General features: G+C 48.3%; 9 protein-coding genes across 9 annotated transcripts; 4 read left to right on the top strand and 5 right to left on the bottom strand.

Annotated features, from left to right (window-relative positions):
• Positions 1–1,312: 1,312 nt before the first annotated feature.
• On the bottom strand, positions 1,313–4,843 carry LHYA1_G002694 (uncharacterized protein; the record flags this gene model as incomplete). The annotated part of the gene is made up of 2 exons (XM_031147669.1): positions 1,313–4,565; positions 4,653–4,843. 2 exons carry the CDS (start codon positions 4,841–4,843, stop codon positions 1,313–1,315), a joined length of 3,444 nt encoding a protein of 1,147 aa, XP_031007931.1.
• A 1,024-nt stretch (positions 4,844–5,867) lies between these two features.
• Positions 5,868–6,194, bottom strand: dpm2-1 (Dolichol phosphate-mannose biosynthesis regulatory protein; the record flags this gene model as incomplete). Its single annotated transcript, XM_031147668.1, has 2 exons — positions 5,868–6,053; positions 6,114–6,194. Coding segments are annotated over 2 exons (267 nt in total), but the record flags the coding sequence as incomplete, so codon positions are not given.
• A 532-nt stretch (positions 6,195–6,726) lies between these two features.
• cwc22 (Pre-mRNA-splicing factor) lies at positions 6,727–8,710 on the top strand (the record flags this gene model as incomplete). The annotated part of the gene is given in 2 exon segments (XM_031147667.1): positions 6,727–8,542; positions 8,556–8,710. 2 exon segments carry the CDS (start codon positions 6,727–6,729, stop codon positions 8,708–8,710), a joined length of 1,971 nt encoding a protein of 656 aa, XP_031007925.1.
• A 2,198-nt stretch (positions 8,711–10,908) lies between these two features.
• LHYA1_G002691 (uncharacterized protein) lies at positions 10,909–13,049 on the top strand (the record flags this gene model as incomplete). Its single annotated transcript, XM_031147666.1, has 3 exons — positions 10,909–11,218; positions 11,278–11,594; positions 11,667–13,049. 3 exons carry the CDS (start codon positions 10,909–10,911, stop codon positions 13,047–13,049), a joined length of 2,010 nt encoding a protein of 669 aa, XP_031007926.1.
• A 1,906-nt stretch (positions 13,050–14,955) lies between these two features.
• LHYA1_G002690 (uncharacterized protein) lies at positions 14,956–17,812 on the bottom strand (the record flags this gene model as incomplete). The annotated part of the gene is made up of 3 exons (XM_031147665.1): positions 14,956–15,607; positions 15,855–15,894; positions 15,976–17,812. 3 exons carry the CDS (start codon positions 17,810–17,812, stop codon positions 14,956–14,958), a joined length of 2,529 nt encoding a protein of 842 aa, XP_031007927.1.
• Positions 17,813–18,654: 842 nt separating this feature from the next.
• Positions 18,655–19,743, bottom strand: pho2 (4-nitrophenylphosphatase; the record flags this gene model as incomplete). The annotated part of the gene is made up of 2 exons (XM_031147664.1): positions 18,655–19,467; positions 19,675–19,743. 2 exons carry the CDS (start codon positions 19,741–19,743, stop codon positions 18,655–18,657), a joined length of 882 nt encoding a protein of 293 aa, XP_031007963.1.
• Positions 19,744–21,159: 1,416 nt separating this feature from the next.
• Positions 21,160–21,942, top strand: LHYA1_G002688 (putative 6-phosphogluconolactonase; the record flags this gene model as incomplete). The annotated part of the gene is made up of 1 exon (XM_031147663.1): positions 21,160–21,942. One exon carries the CDS (start codon positions 21,160–21,162, stop codon positions 21,940–21,942), a length of 783 nt encoding a protein of 260 aa, XP_031007962.1.
• A 984-nt stretch (positions 21,943–22,926) lies between these two features.
• On the bottom strand, positions 22,927–23,679 carry YPR098C (putative mitochondrial outer membrane protein; the record flags this gene model as incomplete). Its single annotated transcript, XM_031147662.1, has 4 exons — positions 22,927–23,093; positions 23,151–23,451; positions 23,540–23,573; positions 23,630–23,679. 4 exons carry the CDS (start codon positions 23,677–23,679, stop codon positions 22,927–22,929), a joined length of 552 nt encoding a protein of 183 aa, XP_031007957.1.
• Positions 23,680–23,956: 277 nt separating this feature from the next.
• KU80 (ATP-dependent DNA helicase II subunit) lies at positions 23,957–26,599 on the top strand (the record flags this gene model as incomplete). The annotated part of the gene is made up of 8 exons (XM_031147661.1): positions 23,957–24,185; positions 24,313–24,589; positions 24,636–24,696; positions 24,745–25,260; positions 25,309–25,700; positions 25,749–25,960; positions 26,016–26,503; positions 26,558–26,599. 8 exons carry the CDS (start codon positions 23,957–23,959, stop codon positions 26,597–26,599), a joined length of 2,217 nt encoding a protein of 738 aa, XP_031007956.1.
• Positions 26,600–27,147: the final 548 nt, after the last annotated feature.

Below are 27,147 nucleotides of genomic sequence, written 5' to 3'. Positions count from 1 at the left end.
GAACTCTCTTATTAGTTAATTAGATCTTTAGCTATATTAATATATTTATTTTTAGCTGTATTAATAATTTTTTATTTAGTTATAATATATATTAATAGTAATATATATATTAGGGTGGCAAGATCTATATTATAATAGCAAATAGCAGATAAGGAGGATTATAGATTATAGTAGGAAATCACGCTATAGTAGAAGGAAAGATAGACCTAGTTATAAAAGAGAGAACTATCTATATTAGGATATATAACCCGCCCTAGGATCCTCCCTAACCTTTCTAGTTATATAATCTAGCTTATATGACTTAGCTTAGTTAGCAAAGAGGCATAACCTCTTCATCTCTATAACACCACCTAAATGCTAAGCATTAATCAACCAGTATTAAGTCTATACTACGTAGTAGAGAAGTGATCACGTTCTAATGTATCACCGCCTGTGATACCAACAGGTAGTGTTTAAACCACCTATTCCTAACGCATCGATGATGAATGTCCACCCACTATGAGATATTACCCATCCTATTCCGCCCTGAACCTCATATCAACTACTCAACAGTGATAAATCAAATCAGATCATCTTCTCCACTAACGAAAATTCTTGGCGTTTTTGTGATGCCTGAACTTTGGAAAACTATCATTCGTCAAGAAACAAATGAACCGAATTTATCATCACAATCACTACTTCTACTAAGTTCCTCCTACCCAAAACACCATACAGTACTCCCTCCCGCCACTCCCACTTGAAGAAGTCAATTCATAACCCCACATCACTTCAGGTCTAGCAAGAAACGCATGCATATAAGACAACAAATTGGATACCCAAAAATACACACTTTTCTTCCCATCTCAAACCCTATCCCCATCCCAAAGAACCAAAATACTAAACCCCAAAACCGAGCAAATTACAGCCCAACTATCTTTTCCTAACGCAACGCCAACAAGGCCGCAAAATACTCTATAGGAGACAAAGATGACCAAAAAGAGGCTTCCTTTAAAGCTTTAAAGCAAGACTGAATAGAAATCCTACTTGGAATTTGGAAAAGGCTATCCATCTATTTATCTATCTATCCACACACCTTAAACACCCAAAACCTCACATAAGTCAAATTCTCCCAAGCAAGGTTAATCAAAAGAAATCTCATTGTGTGAAGTTTATGGTATCTCAAATCATATATGCCGACCAAGCCAAACTTAAACCCAAACTGAAGCATCCCTCCATCCATGCAGACAATCTCGCTCTACCCAGAAAACAAAAACGCCATCCCACCCAAATATCCAAACCCCGAATCTCTTATATGTACCTGTCCTCCCATATATCAAACTCGCTGAGAAGCGAAATCAAGCACTTCACAATCATCCTCGAAAAAGCCCTCCTCATCCACACCGTCAGCTTCCTTGCTCACTCCCTTGCGTCTGCGCGTCGTCACAACGATTTGCTCCTGATCCTCAATGTTGTCTTTTACACTGAGGATGCGTTCTATGGCGGACGTTGGGAGGGCGCGGTGGTCGGTCGGGGAGTCGAAGTCTTCGTCTAGTGTGTGGACCGGCCCAACGTCGAGCTTGGTGGTTTTGATGGGGCCGCCAAATGCCCATGGTGCGTTTGTAGTGGGTTTTGATGCTGATGCTGCTGCTGCTGAAGCTTTGGGCAGAGGCGAGAGCAGAATTGAGACTGAAGGCGAAGAAAATGGAGCTTCGTCATGGGAATATACGTGTAAGCCTACTCGTCTATCAGTGTGAAATGGTTGGTACGGCGCATTGGACTCGATTTCTGCTTGAGGAATTGATGACTCCGTTCCATGCTGGCGAGGAGTATTCTGAGATTTCCAATGAGTGTCTTCGACGTCTCGCTCCGTAAGCTCAAGGTCACCTGCCTGGTTCAAGTCTCGCAACATTTCTGGTACGACTTTGGGGTTTGGCAGTGACGGAGCTCGGAATTCGATGAACTTTGCTCCTCGAGAAGCCTTCTGCTTATCTGCAGGTCGGTCTGCTCTCCGATTCTTAATCGTATAGAATCTGACAATCCCTCCGCCGACGACAATAACATAATCACTTCTCTTGCGATCCAAGAGTAGGATACAGCCACGACTCGGAATAACTGTGCTACTTGGGAGATGCACCTTGTTACTTGCTGATTTTCGCATCTCATTCATCCTCCCAGTAGCAGCTCCAACGGATCGGCTGATACCTGCAGCTAGAACCTGAGTTCCATGTCCTGCTTGCGCCGTCATCGTCTTGGCAGAAATTCCTGTGCTACTTCGACGACGACGGCTCACTAAAGGCATTGCAGCAGTCCAAAGGGAGTTCACGGCATTCGTTGCTACACCAGAAGCCGTAATAACTGGCCCAGCAGGCTCGCTAATGGATTCAGCGGGTTGAGTTACGGCAACCCTCCGACGCGGCGGTGGCCAGGCGAAAGCGCTCGCAGGTAAATCAAGGACATGAACCGTTCCAGGTTCAGTGACCATTGCAGCACGCTCACCATGCGGCGAAGTCCATACGACATCCACAATTCTGGCGATCGTCATTCGCGAGAACTGGGCAATTTGCCTTACATGGGGCCCTTTGCTTTCAGATCCTTGGAATCCATTTTTCAGAAAAGAAGACTTCGCATATTGCAGCTTCATGAGATCCCAAACAGATTGTATATCACCTTTACTACTTGCCGTGAAAAGCGCTAGACCACTAGGAGCGAAAGACAAAAAGCTACACCCATGAGGGATCTTGAATGTCGCAAGCGGATGAGGCGAAGAAGCAGATGCGCTGTGATGAGCTAGAGAGTCCAAGTCTAGAATAGACACCAACCCAGGATCTTTGGCAACTGCTGGTGCCTGGGTAGGAACGCCGTGGGTAGGTGGGAATTGGTGTCCCAAATTCTGGGCCTGATACGTGATGGGCCCGTTTGCAGGTTGATTTTGAGTAGACCTATTCCAATAATGATTCCAGACCTGTGCACCTTGCTTCCCGATTTGTTTTCCGATGTATGTTGAGCCTTCGATGAACTTCTGCGTCCCAGCTTGCATAATTTGCTTTACCATGCTTTCACCCCCTGGAGTCTCCACTAAGCAGTTTACAGATGGTAACTGTGGTGGAGCGTGTGAATACAGACCTGGAACCCTGGCTGCGGGTGGAATTCCTGGAACTGTAGCACGCAAAGACGCCTGAGAAGATGGGGCTGAAGGACAATAGGCGAGCCATCGACCGTTCAGGGATAAGATGGACGCCTTGTACTGCTTTCGTTCCACAGTTTCCGTCGAGTACCAGTCGCCATCAGCCAGGCCGTTCAGACCAGTCGAATCAACAGAGACCCCGTGTTGAACAGCAGTCCAGACTTTACCAATGCACCTGAAATCTCCTAAGGCAGTAGGATGGACAGCATTCCTGCAAAAAATCCAGGTCTCTCCCGTTGAGCCAGATGCCACCACAACATTACCTCCATCAGCACGAATAGTGAGTGCTCCTGATGGAGGGGGTGCCTTGAACAATGGACTCGTGGTTGGTATTGGAAGAAGGGTTTTAGGAACCGAGAGCAAAGTCCCTATATGTTGTTTTGTGCCAAGAGAATATACTTCGACAGTTGTCTGATAATACTCAATCAAGTCGACGTCTTGAATTGATGCGCCGGGAATCCGAGGTGATCCTCGAGCACTTTCGTTTTGAATGGCAGAATTGCCATCTGACGAGGGGCCAGCCTCATCGCTACTCGATGTATCAGTCGACCAGACGGGACCATGCACGACGAGAGCAATCAAAGAATGTGGCTGATGATTCTTTCCAGGAACACTCCAAGGTAGGATTTTGGCGTTGTATACACCACCGCGAAGTCCATCGAGGGTAGTAATTTTATTGAGGCCCCGCTTGGTAACAGAATATATGTTTATTCCGCCTTCATACCCAGTTATCAGAACTTTCTCTGTGTGCTTTGATGAATCTTGAGATGTCACGCTGTCGAATCCGCAATAATAACCGCTCTCTCCAGGAACAAGACCAGGCCCAGGGGGAGAAAGTAGGAGATTCGCATCAGGTGCTCCATAGAAATGAGCTTGGGCTTGATGGGGGAGTGGTGGAGCGTGTGGATAACGCTGGGGTGGTGAATACATCGAGCTTCGACGGGGAGCGTAAGAAGATACTTGCGATCTATGCTCATCAGCAACGTGTGGAAAGTTGCTATCCATTTGATAGCTTAAAGGTCTACGCCGATTTGAAGGGGGAGACGATGATGCCACATGGCCATTAGCTAACCCTCTTTGTTCTCTTGTTGTCCATCCGAAACTAGCAAGCCTCTCCTCATAAGAAGATGGCAAAGTCGGTGGTGACTCCCCGAGGTTTATCAAATTGCTAGGGGAGCTGGAATAAGATGGAACGTTCTTTGCCCACTCATTTGTGTTCTGCGACGCCGACTGGGTGATCGCGGCCGATGATAGGGCGTCCAATAAAGGAGACGTTACAGGATTTCCATTTCCATTTCCATTTCCATTGCCGTTTCCATTGCCGTTTGCTTGGGATACTACTGGCTTCATCTCGGGGGATTGAACGGGGATCGCAGATGCAGATGCTTTTGCATTCTTGTTCCTATGAAATGGTTGTGTTATTAGCAATCAGCTTGCCCGAGCAGTTAGACGGCCAGTCAGACTACTGTATTGTGAATCAAATACGCACGACATTTTGACAGCATTTTTCGTCACTGCTGCCAGTATCCCGCCGCTGCCAGTATCCTTCTCCTTCCCATTCTTCTTCCAGTTCTTTGTAGAGACCGGCACTCCAGATGGGGAGGCCTTCTGAGTCAGCTTGCTTGGCTGGTTGCTCCCGCCCGAAGTGTTGTTGTTATCTTGGTCGGACGAGGGGGGCATTCAAATGGCGATGGAGGATCCCTTCGCTCCCTTGGATACTCGATAGGTATTCCAAGGTGCGGGAATCTTGAGAGACGGTCGCAGGGCGATCGGAGGAGTGGGCGCTTGTCCCGCTTGCTTCCTGAACAGCTAGAATTCAGGAGGGGCGGGGCAGGCGGACCGTGAGATGTGTTGGTGCAAATACTGGGATTTGTATCGAGGGTGTAGAGAATGTGCGGATTATATTCTGTCTAGTCTGCGTTTTGTCTTGAGAAGCTGCAGTGCTTCCCTTTGTTCAGAGCTTCTCGGTGTTTGTGAGAGAGGCGGAGGGGAGTGGAGGGGAGAGGTTACGATAGAGGGGCAGATGCTTGTCCGGATGCATCCATATTTAGCGTCGCTGGTCTAGGTACACCCCTGATTCGCTGATCCGGATGATGGGGGTGGACGAGAAAGACACAAATGACCGGGATTTACGATTATATGCACCTGCATCTGCACCCAGGGCAGGAACGCATACGATTGAATAACAAGGCAAGTTAAGTCAGGGACAGGAAGAGTCTTTGTTGCACAGTCTCGTGCGGTGAGGACCGAGTAATGTGACTCGGCAAGAGAAACGATTCGCTACTACAGTACCTGGCCTGGCCATGCCATTGATCATGAGAGCGCGCGCAACGCGTCAGGTGTCTAAGAGCATGCGTTCCACCAGGAATGTCAATTTTACTGCTGCTTGTGATGGAGAGATGGAAGGAAGGATATAAAACATTCTGGTAACAAGCACCGTGGAGATTGTCGCAAATTCTTCAGCCCAATTTGCGAAACGAGATGAACGGATTTTGTACATTGCTCCGAATTGCTGAGGCTTTTGGAAGACATTGGGGTATATTACACAAATTCTCCGTCAAATCCACAGTCCACGAACGTTCCATATCAATGGCCCCGGCCCGGCTCTTCCAAAGGGTCGTAGCTTTCTCAAATTATTTGCACTTTGCGCGCCCAAATGATTCCCCCTTAATGAGACTGCGAATGCTGCCTCCAAGCTGAGACCTTACGCCTTCTTCTTTCCGGCGGCCTTTGCCTTTGCTACTCTCTTCCTGTTGCTTCGAATCATGACTACGCTCAAGAATGATCCCACAACGGCCGAGGCCAAGAGGATAAGAATGACGGGGATGCGAATAGCCCAAACTCGAGGAGGGAAGACGTTCTGGAGAGGATGGTCCGAGTCGACGAAGGGCTGCACAATGCGAATTAGTCTCTGGCCATCACGCAAGGCAGATCAACGGATCATATGTACCATGAGAAGAGTCCAAATAGTATAGTATAGAAATACAACAGACGCAGCGACGAGCATCGCGAGACCGACAAGTTTGTCCAGCTGTAAGATGAAGATGTTAGAACTTGTTGTGCACCACCACCACCTAATCGCATAAACATGAGGTTTTCCATACCATTGTGGCAATCAAAATCAAAGGAGTGTGGTGATTCAGAACCAAGTGACTGAAACTTGGATTTGCTGGGGTGGTGATGGAAGCTTCAAAGTTGCAAATAATTATTCTGATGGATATTACGATCTGGCTTGACCTGGACTTTCTGTACGGTATCCTGGTCAAACTCTAATTTAGCGGTATTATTAGCGTGGTCGGGCCAAAACCAAATTCATCGTATCGCCAACGCCGTCGTGACTGACGAGAATCGTCCATCAGCCTCACAACCTCAACCTCCCCCCCATCGAATAGCCAGGCAGTACAATCTCCGTTCGCGATCGGATATTTGGGTATAGGCTGCTTCTAGAGGGCCCAAAGCAGTGGTGGGCAGGCCTACAAAGGTCGGCAATCTCGAGACAGTTGCTACTCGAGAGCCTCCCTGGAAATTCTCTTGCACCTCGACATCGCGAACACGAAAAGACCATGGAGGTCGAACCACCAGTGGCATCCGTTGAGAGGGACTTTGAGGAGAGACCCAGCCGCAGAGCTCCTTCTCCACGACGTGATCGGAATGGCCCCACCTCATCGAGCAAACAGTCTGCCCCGCGAGGTCGAGACACAGCTGTCGCGAAGCCTAAAACCGAAGAAGAGAAGCAGGCGATCGCGAAGGCTGAATATGAGAAACTCCTGACTATGCGCTCTGGCGGAACTTATATACCACCGGCGCGATTACGGGCGCTGCAGTCTCAGATCACCGACAAAACCAGCAAGGAATACCAGCGCATGGCCTGGGAAGCTTTGAAGAAGTCCATAAACGGTCTCATCAACAAGGTCAACGTATCAAATATCAAGCATATTGTACCTGAGCTTTTCGGTGAGAACTTAGTCAGAGGGCGGGGTCTATTTTGCAGAAGCATCATGAAAGCCCAAGCAGCAAGTTTGCCTTTCACTCCTATCTATGCAGCCATGGCAGCTATTGTGAACACCAAACTCCCCCAGGTTGGAGAGCTCCTTCTCAAGCGCCTCATCAATCAATTCAAAAAGGGTTTCAAGAGAAACGACAAGGCTGTCTGCCTTTCTGCCACCACCTTCATCGCTCATTTGTGCAACCAGCAAGTAGCAAACGAGGTTATCGCAGCCCAAATGCTTCTGCTTCTTCTTCATAAGCCAACTGATGACAGTGTGGAGATCGCAGTGGGTCTGACCCGAGAAGTTGGACAGCATTTGGAGGAAATGAACAAGCAAATTGCCCTTGCCGTGTTTGACCAGTTCAGGAATATATTGCACGAGGCCGATATTGACAAGCGGGTGCAGTACATGATTGAGGTTCTTTTCCAGGTTCGGAAGGATCAGTACAAGGACAATCCAGCGGTTAAGGAGGAACTTGACTTGGTGGAGGAGGAGGACCAGATCACGCATACAATTTCTTTGGATGACGAGATCGACGTCCAAGATGGCTTGAACATTTTCAAATTCGACGCAGAATGGGAAGAACACGAAGAAGCATACCGACGCCTGAAGGCGGATATCCTTGGGGAGGGTAGTGATGACGAGGACGACGAGGACGAAAGTGATGATAGCGAAGGTGACGAGGAGAAACAGGAGGAGAAGGCCCTGGAGATCAAGGATCAGAGCAATACAGATCTTGTGAATCTCAGAAGGATTATTTATTTGACAATAATGTCCAGTATCGACCCAGAGGAATGTTGCCATAAGTTGATGAAGGTCAAGCTACCGGCTGGCCAGGAACCAGAGCTTCCGTCTATGATCATTGAATGTTGTTCTCAAGAGAAAACCTACTCTAAGTTTTATGGCCTCATTGGAGAGCGATTCGCGAAGATCAATCGCCTTTGGACCGAACTTTTTGAACAGTCGTTCGCCAAATACTACGACACCATCCATCGATACGAAACAAACAGACTTAGAAACATCGCTCGCTTCTTCGGCCATCTCATTAGCTCCAATGCTATTGGCTGGCATGTATTATCAGTTGTTCATCTCAACGAGGAGGAAACCACGTCGAGTAGCCGTATCTTCATCAAGATTCTTTTCCAGGATTTGTCTGAAGCAATGGGGATGCCGAAGTTGCAACTCCGTCTTAAAGATGCCGAATTGCGGCCGTTTCTTGGGGGTCTATTTCCTCATGACAATCCACGCAACACGAGGTTTTCCATCAACTATTTCACCAGTATCGGCATGGGCGCAGTTACCGAGGAGATGCGAGCATATCTTCAAAACCTACCTAAACCTGCCTTGCCTGCTCCACCTGCCGCAGCTGATGACGATTCAGATTCAGGCAGTTCAGTGTCTAGTTACTCGTCTTACACCGGATCCTCTTACTCCAGATCCCGATCGCGCTCAGGTTCGCGTTCGCCGTCTCGCACCCGTGCTCCAGATCGCGGACGCTCGATCTCCAGAACTCCCCCAAGAGGCAAAGGAAAAGAGAAGGCCAGAGGTCGGAGTTTGACCAGGTCCATCACAAGGTCTCTTACCCCGCCTCGTCGTACCACAAGGCGTGAATCGACTTCAGTTACTCCTCCACGCAGAGGACGACGAGATTCTAGCTATTCAAGATCACCGCCCCCAAGACGGGACACTCGTCGGGCTAGCTACTCTGTCACACCTCCTGTGAAGCGAGAGAGAGCGGTGAGCGATTCAAGATCCCCACCTCGCAAACGTAGGAATACCTCATCTGTCAGCGCAGCTCCTCGAAGACGTCAAAATGTCAGCGTTTCAAGATCGCCGGCCCCACGCAGAGCCGCCAGAAGAGATAGTTATTCCATTACCCCACCAAGAAAAGGGCGCCGGGACGATAGTGATTCGAGATCACCTCCTCCAAGACGCGGGGCTCGGCGGGACGGTCGGTCAATTTCGCCGGCCGTGAAGAGGAGAAGGGATTACAGCGATTCAGCTTCCCCACCCCCAAAGCGAGGCAGGAGATACAGTTAGTGGAGGGAACCATGCCGCCGGGACACAATTTGTAATTTATAGCAAGGCAAGGCAGGCATCAGCCGGATCTGCAATTGGGTCCCCCCCAAGAGGGCCTGATCTTGGTTGTAGGGAATAGAATGACATGCATCTTCCACACCACACAAAATCAATGATGGTCATTTTCCGCTGACTACCTTTGAAGCCATACTTAATTAGGCAATGCAATGTATTCTTACGGGAAGACTAGATTCCGGGGAGTCATGTGATTGATGTAGTACTAACCGTTTCATCAGCATCAGCCCTCATGTCGGACGGGAGACTTTTCCAGGGGTAGCAAAGAATGACTGGCTAAGAAGATGCAGAAGATACGAAGGAATAAATGTGTAAGTCCCACGAACTCGCCAATGAGGTTTAGCTTCATCGATTACCACATTAGGAAATGGTTGAGTACGCGCTCGTGTGGAGTGAGTTTCGGTCATTCGGATAGGTATTGACTGTACTTGTACTGTACTTGCTGTTCGGGCATGTTCCGTCCTATCGAATAGTACACACACGTACCCGTACCGTACCGTACCACATACCGCATACGCACTAGGGGTGGGGCTAGGTATCTGCGCGGGAGGTCGAGTAGAGGTCTGAAAGTTGAAGCTGCTTACATATGTGATTCCGCGAATTGTCTCTCCGCCCAGACAGCCCTGTAATCGGCTGAAGAAGATCGGCTGTTTTATACGGTTGCTATATGTTCATGTTTGTTGGTCCATGGATATAAGGTTTTATATAAATTACGTACAGTAGCTCGAGTAGGTATAAGTTACGAGTACGACCCATAGGCTGTAAGCTGTAGCCCTCCGTATAGACAACAGACAAATGGACACCGTCAGCATCAGTTCGGCGATGCTGATTTGACAGTGCAGACCTTGGCCTTGCACGTCGTCAGCTAAGCCGATCAGCTAGTTAGATATACCTCCGACAGTCCGAGAGAGGTGCCATCAGAGGATGTTGGGCATGACAAAGATATATCTAAAATTGGGGCAAGATGCGCCTAAGCCTTCTTGGGCCTCGATGCCACTGAGTAAGCCTGGCTTCTGGATGACCAAACTGTATGGGGCGACGATCACACGCCAATGATGGCATCCATTTCCAACAATCTGAGCCATATGGATATTAAATGGGACTGACGGCTCGCAGACAAGCTGACTGTCTGTCTGTGTCAGCCAACCTTTTCTCTGACCCCTACGCCTACCATACAGTACCCATACCATTCATCCCAGAAATCCCCCCTTTCCCCTTTGGAGACGTGGAGGTCATACACGAATGATGTTCTAGGGCTCGGAGTTTAAGCAATGTGCCGGTACTCGACAGGAGATCTCGTTGCAACATGCCTGGCCTGAAGAAAGTCGTCCGTACAAAGTTGTAGCTTGAGTGAGTCGATTCTAATCAAAGGACTGTCTGTGCCTCTGCACCACCCGCCCTGACCCGAGTTTGTGGAATCATGTAAGTAAATTTGATCGCGTACTTCAGCATCTATCTTTCTTTCTCTCTCTCTCTCTCTCACACACACACACACACTCATACAAGCCAAGTTATACTTACCCATTGCGAGCACAGAGCTCCATGCCCTTCTGACGGCCGCCACCTCACCCGAGAATACTCGAATTTGTCACGCGATACAGACCGAATGGACGGGCCTAGTCGACACGTTCGTAGTACGATATAGGCAACCGCAGCGTGGTGATGGAGGTTCAAGTGAGAGAGGACTCGCAGAGACGGTCGAGCATCAAACGTCCTTGGGATGAAGACACGGCATTGGCAGGAAAGAGCAATGGATGGCATGGCGCGCTATTACCCCCAATCGACGACGTACCTTACCATAGACCGCAGGCACCGCAGAGGGCGGAACCACCTATACCAACTTTACACAACGGATATGACCGAGAATCAACGGAACATGGTCCCAAGAGACCGAGATGGACTCAGAACAACCTTCCTAGTGAAGCATATGCCCTGAATGGCACGTCGACCCATTATTCGCGGCCGCCAGCTCGTAGGTCCAAAGGCCTCCCACGCACAAAACAGATTACTAACCTTCATCCCGCGTTTTAGACCCCATATCCAGTCACAGTAGCTCAAGCCAAGCGCCATTGGGATCACCAAGTCTGCGCCACAAGCAGGCGTGGGAGGCATTCGACCGACAATGTAGAGAACCTGTGCGGCCTCTGGCTGCTCATGAGACTACCGATCTATGTCAAAGATGCAGGAGAATGCTCAATAGCCCAGATCCAGATTCAATGGGAACCTGTGAGGACTGCAAGAGGAATCCCGAGCTAATCCATCTCACCAAAGAAGCTGCGGCAGGCCTTACCCAGCTAGTGGAGACCCTTAGTTCAGGGATCGCATCCGATCAGAGGGATGTCATTCGTGTGAGTTAGCTAAGCTACACCACAACATTCCCATTATTTCTCTAAGTGCATTTGCTAAGGTTGAGATCATAGGAGCGTCTTGAGCAGCGTGAAGATGGAACTCCAGAATGTCCTCCTCTGGCTCAATTTGGCTTAAATCAGACTTTGCATTGGATTTTATCAAGGATCAATCACGTCAACAGCCTCGCCGACAAACTAGTACAGCATGTTCCCCCAGGCTCTTTACCGAAGCCTCAGAACGAGTTGTTAAGAAATGGCAATTACCGTTCAGAAAGTCTCCCTGATATAATGAAACGACGAGTCGATTCCGAGCCGGACAATGGGTATAGGCCGAGACCCGACGCTCCTGAACCTCCGTCGGAAGATCTTAGAAGAAGGTCTGTAAACAGAGAAGATTTACCGTCTATTAGATCCCAATACGATTACCATGGGGTAGACAGCCCTAGCCGAAGGAACATTATGAATCCTCCCCCTGCACCAGCAATCAACCGCCAATTACCATCTCCACCCGGTCGATCTCTTTCATCACCTACATCTATCAACTTCCCATCCCCTTCAGCAGCAGCCTCATACGGGAGCACACCACAACCAGTCAACCTTCCACCTCCTTCAAGTCTACACCAATCGACTCTGGGCGGCTATCTATCACAGACCGGCTCTGGACAATCCCCAGAAAGTGCGCTACAGGCTCATACCGCCGCTCTCCAACATGAGGTGTCGGTTCAGAAAATTGCATTCTCGTCCCTACAAGGCGAGCACGACAAACTTCTCGCTGCCTACTCACGATCTCAAACGCGGGCTAGTGCGTTAGAGAAGAAGCATAACGTATCCGATGCAGAGATAATAAACCTGACCGAGGACAAGCTGAGACTGCAAGCGCAAGTCATTGAGCTAGAGCGAGAGGTGGAAGACTTAACACGGAGCAGGGACCAGTCTAGGCAATCTGCGGTTCAAGAAGGAGCACAATATGTCGAGATCGTCCGTCGGGCTAGTCAATTGGAGGCAAGGACCAGCGAAGAACGAAAGAGTTGGAACACATTAAAGGCAGAAATGGAAAAGAAGATCGAGGCACTGAACAGGAGTGGGTCGAAAGAAATCACTGGGTCTTCAAATCATACACCCAACTCGCCAATGGTGGATGTGATGGATACACCAGCGGCTCTACCAGAGCCACCACCCGTACTCAAAATCGAGCCGATGAGCGAACCTTCCTCGAGTCAGATTGAGAATCAACCTTCGAACGAAGTACCACCGCCACTCGTATCACGAAACCAAGAATCAGCAGAGGAACTCTCGACAGAAATCCAACGTCTCCAACGTCGCTGTATAGAAATGGAAGACGCGTTACGAACAGTCAGAGAAGAGAGTCGTTCCATGGAAGGAATTGTCAAAGCGCTCAGCCGTGCAGGGAAAACTATCACGGACAAAGCAAACCGCGCGCTGGACATAGAGTAGTCCATCAAGATAGATGCCTTACTCCGTACTTTTCTATTCTTGTGATTCTTTATTTATCTATTTATTACTGGATACAGAATGCGATGCGATGCGATGCATTTTGGCCCAAGTACGCAATTTGTACATTCATATCAATACGGCATGCATGGCGTTCCTTGTTTAAGGCGTTGGGTAGGATGGAATGGGATGGGAAGGGATGGGATGGGTAGTGCACATATATATCCCCAGCATACGCCGTACAGTATTTCTCTATCCTTGGATAGAACATGTTTGCTTCCCTTATCCATACAAGTCATATCATCTACATATGAAGCATATACACCATAAGTAAGATTTATAGTTCTAGTCTAATAATACAGAAAGACACGCACGCATGCATGCGTAACATACGAAAATATAAAACACGATTTCCAAGACCTTGCATTGATTCATTATTTATTTGTATGGAAAATTTTCGTTCTATTATATTCTATTCTATAGTGTATAGTATAGTGTTCGTTACATACATGTAACTTCTCGTCGTGAGCGCGTCGTAGAAGAATGGCATGGGATGGGATACAGTACTGTACTCCGTAGTTGCACGAGAAGTGCCTCCCAGCCTCCGTACGGAGTAACGTGAGTGAGTGATCTAGCCCCCACGCCCACTCTCACGCTCACTCTCACCCCACCATCCATCGCACGATGCATACAGTTCGTACATACCGTAGGCGGGTCCCGCGACGCCCGCAGCAGCAGCCCAGGCCCAGGAAGCTCAGACATATCTCAAACAAAGCGATGATCAAAAGTGGCATGATATCGCCGATTCGGTAGAGCAGAAACGTGGGTGCGGGGAGTGCTGAAACGGTTTTGCGGCACAGACAGGGGCTATCGGTAAAGAGATCATTCTTTTGGTTTTCTTCTCATGTCGTCGCCTTTCTTATTCTGTTGTTCATTAATTCTGTTTATCCTTTTTCCTGGGTTCTTCTTTTTTGGGGAAAGTCGTTGTATCTGTTGTTTTCGTTGCATGAAATCTGTTGAGCGGATTTGCACATTTTAAACGGGATTCGGACAGCGCTCTTTTCAATTCCCTCTCTACACACCCTCTACATACGCGCTAGAATCGACTCACTCACTCATCATCAAAATCAGCATCCAAAAAAATCCAACTCCCAAAAACAAACCACTCCAGCTACAGTATCCCAATCCCACGCCGCGGAAATGGGCCAAGCATTCAGCGGGCCCAACGCCTTTAAATTCTTCGGCTTTACGCCCGAGGCGACGGCAGTGCTGCAAAGGAGCCCGGTGCTGCTGGTGGCGCTCGTGGTGGTGCTGCTTAGTATGGTTGCGTTGGGTTTGCTGGCGTGGTATATTCATTTTGTGACGAATAAGGTTTATTACAAACCGAAGCCGAAGAAGGAGGTTAAGGGGGGAAAGAAATAGGTTGGATGGGATGGGGAAGGGAAAGGGACGAGGGGGTTGGATTAAAGGGGGGAGAGGGTGGAGTGAGATGGTGATACTTGGGAAGGAAAGGGGGAGTGGGGGATTGGAGGGATAAGGAGACAGTATTCGGGATGGATAGATCGATAGAGGAGTTTCCTGCGCAGAGCGTTATTGGGGTATTGGGTTTGGTATACATATATATACATACATACGGATCATCCAGTCGACGACATATCGGAGTCTAATTCAGCGAGCGAGAAAATGCATTACATTTCAACACAGATCGAAATATTCTCAAGGCACAAAGACAATTCATTTACAAGCCTTTTTCCTCATTGGTAGAGACTGGAATATTGGCTCGTTTTTTCTTTTCTTGAGTAGCGAAATTTAACGCTACGAGTATGTCTAGGGCATTGTCCCACGTTGAGTCGTTCTTTCTGCTTTCTCACTTCTTCGACAAGTCTGCTATCTCATTTTCCACCTTTCATCATTCAACTGCCTTCCTCTTGAGGAGCTTTCTCGTGCCTTCCCTTGGTTTTCCTTCGAGGAAGTCTTCGATTGAACGGGTGGTAACTGGCTCTAGATACTTGTCGTAATTCTTCCAATGCCATGGGCTTGTGGTATCTTCATCAGAGTAATGATTAAAAGATCCCTCGAGCGATATATCAACTAGAAGATCGCCTCCTTGTCGTATCAAATCTCTCCAATTTCTTATAAAATCCACATAATCACTTCCTGGTCGATCAAACAACGGGCCTTCGTGGAGTATCATATCTTTGATGAAAGCTCGTAATTTGGAGCTGCTGGTAGTGTTGCTGTAAACATATTCAGCTGTTGCAGCTGTAAGCCAATCCTCACAGCATCTGCTAAAGCTAAAGTGTATAGCCTCGTTAGCGAAACCAGGGCTTCGAAGCTTGTCTCCTAGGACCCATAAGACTGCTAGCTTAACCAAGCACGATATTGGAATCCGACCAGTGTATAACCAAGCGACGAATGCAGAGACGGCTTCAGGATTTTCTTCTTCCAGGTGGATCTCGCCAACTTCGTTTGATGTGAACGTGCCAAAGCAAGCAGCATCGAAATACTCCGATTTGAACCCCAGCAATGCTTTGTGGCAAGTGAATCGTTTGTGGTAAAAGCTTGAAGAAAGGAGTTCGGAGAATCATTCAATACTGTGAGGTTTTATCCCGTGGTGGGAGGGTTATGAGCGGCATGATAATACCTCCCCTTTCCACCCCCAAGAAAATCAGTTAAGAAAGACATTTGTAAATGACCCTACTTCTGAGTTTTTTGCATATACAGTAGTACCAAATCGGAGTTTGACTGTTTGAAACCTGCCTTGCCTTTTATTCCATCGTATGCAGATATATAGCCACCTGCACTCACCGCGGCTGAGAGGAAAATTTTTCTTTCGTGTATTTCTTGTCTATCGCAAGTGTATGTGTATGTGTATGTGTACTTTGACCATGTTTTTGTCTACCCATCTATTCAGCCTCCTTTTCCAAACCATGCTCATGCCCATGCCCATTCAACTCCCCCGCCTCCCTCTTACACCGTCCACACATACACCTCCCGCCCAAACTGCCAATCGCCCACTCCCTCCTCTCCTTGACAGGTAATTCTATATCGCAATAATGATTCAACACCTCCCCGCCCTTCTTAATGCCCCCACTCTCCCCTCTAATCCGTCGCTCCCGACACCAGAACCGCATCCGCGCCCCCCACTCCCAGCGCACGTTCGGGTCGCAGTCATGATTCGCAAGACACCACAGCGGATGCACAGCTGCGACTTCCGGATGTCCCGTCCGAGGATTCACGCGCGCGGAAGCCGTGCCGCGGAATTTCGCATACAGGGTGTTGAAACCCCACAAATCGTATGTGTCAAGGGACGTGAAGATGTCGATGTCCATTTTCTCGAGCATGTGCAGCGGGCCCGAGATATTGGAGTAGAAGGAGAAGGGTAGGGTCCAGGTGGGAGGTGGCTCGGCGTTGGGGGAGATCGGGATAGTGTTGGAGGCGCTGGGGAGGAAGTCGCCCCATATATACTTCACTTCTTTCAGCTCGAGGGGGTGGACTTGCTGTGTTGCAGCCATGGCTAACGCTCTTCCAATCAGTAGTAAGTACAGTGCAGACGGCTTCTCTTTTGGATCTGGGTCTTTGGCTATGGTGTCGATGTCTGTGTTGCATATTGCTGGATGGTAGGATTCCTGTGCCCGTTCTAGACAAGTGGTGTCGCAGAACATGATGTCGTCACAGTCGGGGCAGTCTACTACTTTGCTGTCTGCGGTTAAAGGTGGGAGGGTTGAGCTGCAGGCGTCGCAGAGGGATTCTTTGAGCAGGTTGTTGGTTGCAAGGAGGGAGATTTCATCGAGGACTTCTTCGCCTGGTTCGATATCCTCTTTTGCAAATAAACCCAGCTGTTTATTCGTGCTCTCCAGCTCTCCTATTCCTTCCAATAACGTAGGCAGCTCCGTGACCTTGACTTCGCATTTCGGGGCAACGGATTCTAGCTCTTTGTTCAGGAAATCCAGGGTTTCTTGCGAGAAGCGGTTTGGCTCGTGGGTGTTCCATGGATAGACCTCCCGCCGTACCAGCCCTTGGTCAGGCAGTTCACTAATATCCACTTCTTCATCCGAGGAGAGCTTCAGTCTCCGCCGTACCATGAGCTGTATGTATTCCTTTGCCTGCAAAAGATCTTCATCTTCAGACGCGGCGCCTAAACCCCTAATACAGAAATCATACGAGCTCTTCAGACAACCGCATAGCAGCAGACTAATCGCGAGCATGCGAAAACAGCGTATTGAAGCTATGCGCGCAATCCTTTTCAGCCGCTTTGTCTCATCGTCATCGTCCTCATCTTCGTGCCCGTCTTCGTCCTCACTCGCATCCCCATTTGCATTCGCGTTTGCATTCGCGGTTTGCCCCTCAGTAATAATCTCCAAACCGCCTACCCCGCGCTCAAGCTCCTCGCTGCCCCTCCCTCTCCCCCCCAACACAGCAGGCAACCCCGCAGCACAGCGCTCTCTCAACGCATCCAGCGCCAAGTCGTGATACTCAAACCCCGCATCCGAGCACTCGTCGCACAGCAGGAGTGCTCTATACGCATCGCCGGCTGCCAAATCGGGATACCCCAGCTCTGAATGCACGGCCGCGCGCTCCAGATACGCAATCAAATCGTAAGGCAGAGCACCACCTCCACTTCCATTTGCGCTTCCTTGTGCAATTCCAATTACACTTCCACCTCCTCCCAAGGCCCTCGTAAGCTCGTCCCGTTTCGAGAGCAAGGCAAGGGCAAGTGCCGAATCTTCTTCCGATGAGACTTCGCTGCCGCTGACACTGTCCATCGTGGCGCGCAGAGGGTATATAACATGGCGGAGGGTGTTAACATGTCTCAAGTGCTGAGAGCCTGTATTTACATTTTGCATGGCTAGATCTCGGTTGGGATGCATGTTTTTTTTTATGGCAAGGAAAGCAGCAGGCGCAGGACCGGAGGAAACGCTCCTATCCAATGAGAGGGTGCAGACGCCAGATGAACTTGACAGATGGGGGACTTGAAGGTAAGTTCCGAAACGTAACGGGCGTGCTGGCTGGAAAGGGAGGTGTTTTGGGGTCCTAAATTACGCCGTGGGGGAACTATGGATTTAGTTTGGTGGGAGTTTGACGTGTTCATGAATCTAGACCGTCGGAGAGGAAAATAATATTCCCTCTTATTTTCATTGGACTTATAGTCAACTTGAGTTACGTCACCGAGAAACGGGGCGGTTTCTTGTCCTATACAGTCTGTATGTACTGTATAACTTGGGGTTTTTTTTTTTAAAAAAAGATTTCAACTCTTCATTCGATATATGTAAATTGTTTGAACATTTGATATTACCAATGATTTCTACGTCCAGCTTGCAATTGGCCCGAGATTTCATAGTCACCAGAGTACCTTCGTATTGTGCCGGCGGTACTTGCAGCATACGATCGCGCTAGACACGCTATATGAGCTGTATGAGTTTTATAGTCCGGAAGATCGGCCGTAGTTCTTCTTTATTCGTTTGGTCTTGTCTATCTAGAAAACTGGCTATAACCCTTCCCAGTCTAATCATCTAAGGAGTTTGGGAATTTATAAAGCAATGTGACATGTTTATAAGAAGCCGATTTCACCAAATAGCATTTGTAAATGCTGTCTGCTATTCGACCTTCAGCCCTTCAAGTCACTTAACTTGTCTACATAGTAGGCCGGGACGACATTCGCTCCTTCGACTTCCCATTCTTCTTTCTTCGACACACCGGTTAGGACCGCGAGAGTTCCTCCAAGTTTGCCCTCGAGGCCAAATCGGATATCGGTATCCAGGCGATCTCCAATCATGCAGGCTGTCTTGCGATCAAACTGGAACTTCCCTTCTATCGAATCCATCATTGCTTGACTTGGCTTGCCCAGGGCTATAGGTCGCTCTCCTGTCATATTGATCAGCGGGATGGAGATGGAGCCTGCCCCTGGGAAGAATGTGTGATTCGATGGAAGGGTGCTGTCGGTATTCGTAGCCAAGAATTTTGCTCCTCGTGCTAGATATTGATATCCAATCGAGAGCTTCAGATAGTTGATATGGAAATCAAGACCTGCTAGTACAATGCCAACATTCTCGTCCAGCATGGATCCATCTGCAATTTTCGTGTAGTCTTCCGGAGTCATGTCCCTTCTGAACGCTGGATCTGTTCCTCCCACGAATTCTACTCCCTCGGATCTCAACTCAGTCTCAATGCCTGCTTCTCCAATAACATAGACCTTGTTCTTCGGCGCTGGGAGCTTCATAATGCGGGAGATGTAGATTGCGGATGAGTATGCCGATGCGAATATTTCGTCGATTTCACTCGGTATCCCCATGGAAGAGAGCTTTTTCTGGTAATCGGCGCGGGATTTTGTGGAGTTGTTCGTGACAAAAACAATCTTCTTGCCTGAGGAAAAGGTCAGCAATGTCTTTGGCTTGAGCAGGGCCAATGAGTAGATAGATACCTTTTGATCTCAACAACTCCAATGTCTCCACCGTTCCAGGGAAGAGATGATCACCAGACCATAATACGCCTACAGGAGACCTCAGCGAGGTTTAGGGAGGATCAAAGTCCCATACATACCATCGCAATCGAATAGAAAGATCTGAATCGCCAAGTCAGTAAACAGGGAATAGTATTGCTGGTACGATCCGGGACTGACTTAACGCACGTCGAATTTATTGATGAATTCGTCAATCGCAGACTGATCTCCTGAGAGATACTTGGGTTGTGGTGCCATGCTGAAAGTAATTGTTGCGTACTTGAGGCTTGAAGATTGTCAGAATTTTAAGAGCTGACTCGGAGAAGGTTGGATTTGACCCCTCGTTTCAACCCCTCCAAATCACGTCACGTGCGTAAGCGGGGGATCTTCACATATTCTGCTTGATACAGCAAGTGAAGTCAGCAAGAAACGACCAATCTCGGAAGTAGAGCCACAAATGACAATACAATAATGAGGAAATCCATCAGAAGATCGAGAATATCAATAGACAAGACATGAGATCCCACGCCTATGCCAAATCCAGCATGATCGCTTATTCAGGTGGCTACCTACATGTATCTACATAATTCTGTCCCAAAGTGCTTCCGCGCTGCAGAAAGAGGCTTGAGTTACCGGCTGAGTATCTGGAGATCCCGGTGGTACAGCATACTTATCACATGCAAAGTACGTCTCTTGTCTGCATGGCGATTTATCAGGATTGTGTAATAAACGACAAACGGCTTGATTGAGAAGGTAAGATGTCAAATGTTGCAGAAACGAAGGAATGGGGTCTCGATATGAATGGGATGAAAGGGAAGAAGGTTACGCAAGAAATACTCTTTGGAGATTGCAAGAAACCAGGGGCTTGAATACGGCAATACTTGTCTATAAAAGGCAGTTCCATGCCAAATTCTTACCAACTGCATGGTACACTATGCGGGGAACCTGTGAAACACATGTTCCTAGCTACATATCATATATACATGCAGTTCTCTAGCTGCTGTGCCGTAGATATAGATATAGATATAGATATAGATAGCAGTGTGGTTGATCAGCCTTGCCTTGTGGCACGTGAAATAGCTGCTTATATTATGTCAAACTCCCTGCATCAAGATCTCGATCTGTTTGTTTCTGTACAGTACCGTTTGTGGTTATCCATCCCATCTTCTTTGCCTCAGTTTAAGCTCTGCATTTAGACTTCTCTCTATCCACCAAGACGTCCACAATCAATCAGATAAACTCGTTAATTAATCAGCAGATTTAGAATCTAGACTCACTCACTAGAACGATCGTCTACCCGCTGCCGTTATCGATGTACGTTAAGGCTATTCCATCCTTTTACAGTATCGCTCGCATCGTCATTGCTCTTCCTCACTCTGCTTGACCCGCTTCAGTTTCGGCGTATGTCGCCCGATCTGGTGAACTCCATCCTTTTGGCTATCTTCAACCTTCATTTCTCTTCTACTCCACTCTTCTGGAATTGCCATTGATCTTCAACCTCTGCACCATTTGCCTTTCTGACGGTCCTTAAAGTTCAATACAGATTCTAGAGAGTTCAGTTACATTTATACTGTATCGATAGCGAATTACCCCACTACTCGTATCCGCCACAGAGAAAGTCTCACCCCTCCAACGAAATAAAATCCTCGTCGAATCCGATAACCACCATCCAATATGGCAAAGCAACCAAACCTCCTCGCATTCCCCAACACTGACGTCCTAGCGACAACCCTGCGCGCCTACATTGTACAGTCCCAAAACCAAGGCATCGCCCGCCACGACGCCTTCAAAGTCGCCGTATCTGGCGGCTCCCTCCCCAAGACCCTCGCGCAAGCGCTCCTCACACCTCCCAGCTCGCCCGACGATGCGATCAAATTCTCCAAATGGGAGATCTTCTTCGCCGACGAGCGCGCCGTGCCGCTCGACCACGCCGACTCCAACTACAGCCTGCTGAAGTCCGAGCTCCTGGACAAGATCCCCGCCGACATGGGCACACCCACCGTGCACACGATCGACGTCGCGCACCTCGACGACGTGCAGGAGATGGCAGACCAGTACGAGAAGCTGCTCGTGAGCAGCTTTGCGGCGCGCGATAGCGTCAAGCTTCCGATTTTCGACCTGCTGCTGCTAGGCTGTGGCCCGGACGGCCATACGTGCAGCTTGTTCCCTGGACACGAGCTTCTGCGCGAGAGCGACGCGTGGGTCGCGCCAATCGAGGATTCGCCAAAGCCGCCGGCCAAGCGCATCACGCTGACGCTGCCGGTGGTTACGCACGGTGTGCGCATTGCGTTTGTGGCTACGGGGGCGGGCAAGAAGGGGGTTATGAAGGAGATTTTCGAGACGGGGAATGGGCTGCCGTGTGCGTTGGTTAATGAGGCGGCGGGGGAGAGGTGCACTTGGTTTACAGATACTGCTGCGGTGGAGGGGGTTAGCTTTCCTAGAAGGGGAAGTCTTTGAATGAGCTGAGCCTGTGGGCTGGTATTGCGATAGGATGGGATAGATTAGAAAGGTGAACGTCGAGCGTGGGATCTGACTGATTATGGCATGGCAAGGCCTCATTTCTGCTTCTATCGCATCATTTCTTTGGAGTTTTTCGCCGAATGGGCGCTGGATGGTGTTTCAAAAGATTTTTGTGCCGAGACGGAGACAAGAGACATTTCAGCGCAGAATAAATTTCCTATGAGCAAGCAACATATCGCCGGCTAGGAATTCGAATCTTAAGATATCCAATTTTCAATATACCTGCTTTTCTGCATATTGTTCGTTCATCTAGAGTGCGTGCGTTACATTTCTTTTCATTCCTAAAGCTTGAAGGAACCAATGACTGTTATTATGTCTTTCATTCTCTCTAACATATCCCAAGTCGCCCGTCATACAGTAATAGAGCCAAAAATCCTGAAATAATGAATCCTATATAACCTTCCTTCCTTGCTTCACCTCGACAAATCATCTTTCCTTCCGAGGTATACTTTAGGTAGTTAATTACTTTTCAAGCAGCTGTTTGTAATTTAAATGATGCTGCGGTCTTCTTGCATGCTAAAGCCTGAGGTTGATGATGGGGATGGGGAAGTGGACGGGATTGCGGAGATTTGGGAATGTGATGTGATGAGATGTGATGTCGTTATGAGAACAGGTAGGTATGGGTGGAGGGTGGCATGGCGTGGCGCTTGATACTTGGTTTATTATCCGTGGTAGATGTAGGGAGTTGTTGGGGTTATTTGGCACATGAGGAGTTTAAGGGTTGGTTTTTGGTTTTGGCCGGGATATTGGGCTAAATGGACCTGGGTTAGTAAGGAGGCTATGCACACGAAGACATCTGAGCATGTAGTTAGACGGATGACTTTATATTCCAGGGACTTCGTGATATGCCGTTATGAATCTGGGGTATATGTAAAGCTCCAGATAGCTTTGCTTCCTCTACTCGTACACGACAAGCAGGCTCTAGTGAATCCTCTCTGCAAGAGAAAATCCATACCATATGGTAGCAATTAACGCCCCCAAGTTCACTAGAGACGAGACGCCATGCATCTTTCCAAAGGCCTTATTCAACTGCTGCATCTCCTTCGAATGCGGGGCAGGATCATAACTTTTCTTCCCATCCTTCGATTCTGCACCTCGTCAGTCCATGCCCACAGACTATCAATCAAGACGAGCAATAAACATACCTTGAATCTTCCTCTCCCTCATGATGTTCGTCGTGGCAGGCCCGACATACACCAGATTCACCAATCCGCCTACAAACATCGTAGCCAGCGGCGCAAGAACACTCCATCTATTCGACTCGGCGAGTGTGCCGGAGATACTTGAAGATGGGCCCAGTGGGTTGCGAGATCCGGGATATGTGAGGGCGAGGACGACGGGTAGGGCGGTTTGGATGCTGAAGTAGATGGGGAAGATCTTTTGTTGGAGTTGGGAGAATTGGGGCCGGGTGAGGGCTTTGAATGCTACGATTCCGCTAACGAAGGACTGCGGGGGGAAATGTGTTAATTGGAGTAATTTGTGAGGGGCAGATGTATGGTGTCAATCGATATGATGTCCATTGAGAAGGACTTACTTGAAAGAATTCGGTCCCGAGCAGAGTGCCATATCTGTGATACATTAGTTCGGCCTGGCGAATAGGTACTGTAGATGGGGGATTTCGTACGTGATGATATGGTACGGAGCTGGAGAGGAAAACAATGATAGATCAGGCATTTTGGGCAGGAAGTGGGAAATGTATGAAGAAAGTGAACCTTCAAAAGTGTAGACTATGAAGGAGGTGATTGGTTTGGTTACACTCAAGATAGAAGTGAAACGATGATGACGGCTTCACGATGCGGAGACGAGGACGAGTGGACCTCGGGTGGTGAGCACGTGATAGCGTGATTGTTTTATACCCCCTGCGCGTCTGCCTTGTCCAGCCTCTATCCTCGCGACGCAACACAGCTTCGATCTCATCCATCCAACACACGCTTCACCAACTACCGACAAAATGGCCGACAAGGAAGCCAATATCTACATCGTGGATGTAGGTGCATCTACTGCCGAATGCCACAACGGGCGGATAGAGAGTGACCTCGAGTATGGCATGAAATATGTCTGGGAGAAGATCGGACTCGCGTTGCAGGCAAACAGGAAAGGACTGGGCTTGGGTGTTATAGCTCTCCGTCATGATGAGACAAAAGTCGATCTGGAGGATGTAGAAGGCTACGAGAACATTGGTTGGTTGCCCTGGAGGAATTGGAGCTGCCTCTGTCCGTTTGCATTGGGGTTATGCTATCATTTGAGAAGCAACTTTCCCGTCTCCTGTCCTCCTATTAGGCATTTGGAGTGCTAACTTTGGAATAGCTGTGCTGAAAGACCTTGGACCAATCGAGATGAGCCATCTCAAGGATCTTCAGAAGAAAATTGTACCTAGCTCCACCGATTTTGGCGATGCATTGTCAGCGATGATTCTTGCAGTACATATGATCGAAAACTTTACGCAATTGAAGACAGGCAAACCGGGGAAATACAAGCAAAAGAGGGTTGTTCTTGTTACAAATGGTCAAGGACCTATGGATGGAAATGACCTCGATAGCCTCGCCGAGAAGGTGAACGAACTTGAGATTGAACTTATTGTTGTGTAGGTCTTAGAGTGCCTTCGAGTTCGGAATTCTAATAGTATCTAGGGGAATTGATTTTGACGACTTGGAATACGGCTTCAAAGAAGAGGATAAGCCGTCAAATAAGGTTTGAAATACCCCTTTGAGGTGTTTTGCACTGCTCACACAAGTCTAGAGACGCAATGAGAAGGTTCTCAAGGTGTTGGTCGAAAGTTGTAAAGGCGGCAAATTTGCTACGATGGCAGAAGTACTTGAGAGCTTTGCGGAACCCGAAGTAAAGGTTCCCCGGCCATATTGCAATTATCGTGGTAGACTCTCTCTTGGAGACTATAACAAGTATGCCGACACCGCTGCATACATCGATGTCGTAAGATATTTCAAGACACACCAAGCGAGACCTCCCGGCGCAAGCAGCTTCGTTAATAAGACGTCAGTCAGTAATGGAGAAGCAAGCGGTCAGGACACTGAAATGACAGATGCACCGGACCTCTCTGCGGTCAAAAATTCCACAACATACAAGATTTTTGACCCGTCTGCGCCTGGTGGAAAGAGGGATATCAACCGTGAGGAGCTTTCTAAAGCCTATTGCTATGGGAGTACTGCGGTTCCCATCAGCGCATCTGAAGAAAATGTTACAAAACTCGAGACAGTACAAAGTTTTGAGATCATTGGATTCATTCATAACGATAAGGTAATGTTGATGTACGCTTGACGTGGAAGATTGGCTAACTCGGTCAAGTATGACCGATATCTCAATATGGGGGAATGCAACATTACTGTTGCTCAGAATGTAAATGACAAGGCTAAAATGGCCCTCTCATCTCTTATCCACGCCCTCCACGAGTTAGATTCTTACGCAGTTGCCAGAATCGTGACTAAAGATGGAAAGGATCCTCAACTCCTTGTGATGGCACCTTCCTTCGAAAATGGCGTGGAGGCTTTGCTCGATGTACCACTTCCATTTGCTGAAGATGTGCGCACTCACAGTTTCCCGCCTTTGGATCGTGTCATTACTATTTCTGGAGCAACAATGAAGAAGCATAGAAACCTACCCAATGAGGATTTAGTCAAGTCTATGAGCGACTATGTAGACTCTATGGACCTTTCTACATTTGGCACTGATGAAAATGGGTATGCGAATACTTCTAACAGTGAAGGCATTTGACTGATGTTTTGTAGCCAGCCTACAGAATACATGACCATCGAGGAGACCTATATGCCAGGACTTCATCGAATCAACCAGGCAATACGTACACGCGCAGTCCAACCAGACAAGCCGATTGAAGACCCGCCTGAGGTCTTGGTAAAGTGGTCACACCCTCCTTCTGAATTGGCCAAAAAATCAGCCCCGAAACTACAGAAGCTCGTCGAAGCAGCAGATGTCAAGAAAGGTAACTTCACACTCCAGTACCGTCACCCCAGACACATCTTCTGACTCTATCCCAGTTGCAGATAAAGTCCGAGGCAAGCGTACCCGCGACCAAATCAAACCCCTCTCCGGCCTGGACGTCAACTCTCTTCTCAACAGCCAAAAGCCGCGCGCTGCCCGGAAAATTACCATGGCGAACTCGATCCCAGATTTCAAACAACTGCTAGAAGCCACGGTCTCGAGCAGCGAAATCCTCGAGCTCGTAACGCAGATGGCTGAGGTCATCTACAAGATGGTAGCCAACACCCTAACAGACGGCTCCTTCGACATAGTGACGGCGAATATGAGGGTCCTGAGAAGCCAGATGATGGATTTGGAGATGCCCGAGATCTACAACGATTTCATCCGTGCTTTCAAGCAGAAGCTGATCGCGGGTGAGCTGTTTGAGAACAATTTTGCTTCGAATGAGAGGGAGTTGTGGTTCCGGGTTAAGAGCAAGAGGTTGGGCTTGATTGATAAAGAGGTGTCTGAGCACTCTGATATTTCGAAGGAAGAGGCTGCACAAGTGAGTACCGTATTTGTGTTTATGGCAAGCATCCTATTACTGATCATGGGGTAGTTTTACGTGTTGAGCACGGAATTGCCATCTCGTGCTAAATGAGGACTGGTATTACGGCTGGGGGTTCATGGAGGGAGGCATTTGTAGGGATTACATGCATGGCGTTGTTTGGGTATGATTGCTAAAGTAGGTAAGTATGAAAAGCTAACGAACCTCCGGCATTGCTAGCCGTGGCTGGCTCAGAGCAGTTCATCTCATATCCATGGAATAAATAAAACACATGAAATGACCAACACTAATCTGGTCCATATTCATATTCATATCTAATTAACGAAATTTACATCTTACATATATTTACCCTGCCATCATAACCGGCCGTTGCGGTATGTATCCCGTATCCAACTCCAAGAGGTGACCTATAATTCCTTCAAGGTAGAGGTGACTTCATATCACCCTTCAGCAAAGTTGTCTTTATGTCCAGGCAGTGGATGGTTCTATTCTTTCTATTCTAAAAGACAGGGCTCGCAAAATACAAACTGAATTACCCGCCATTGATTGGATAAATGATGTTAGCAAGTACGGCTTCCGTTCATATTAAAATAGACATGTGTTGGAAAGATCAAGGTCAACGAAGTCGCCAAGTTGACCGG

Source organism: Lachnellula hyalina (genome assembly GCF_007821495.1).
Source record: "Lachnellula hyalina strain CBS 185.66 chromosome Unknown contig00021, whole genome shotgun sequence".
Classification (NCBI taxonomy): domain Eukaryota; kingdom Fungi; phylum Ascomycota; class Leotiomycetes; order Helotiales; family Lachnaceae; genus Lachnellula; species Lachnellula hyalina.
Note: the sequence above shows the minus strand (reverse complement) of the source record. Positions and strands in the feature narration are given on the sequence as shown.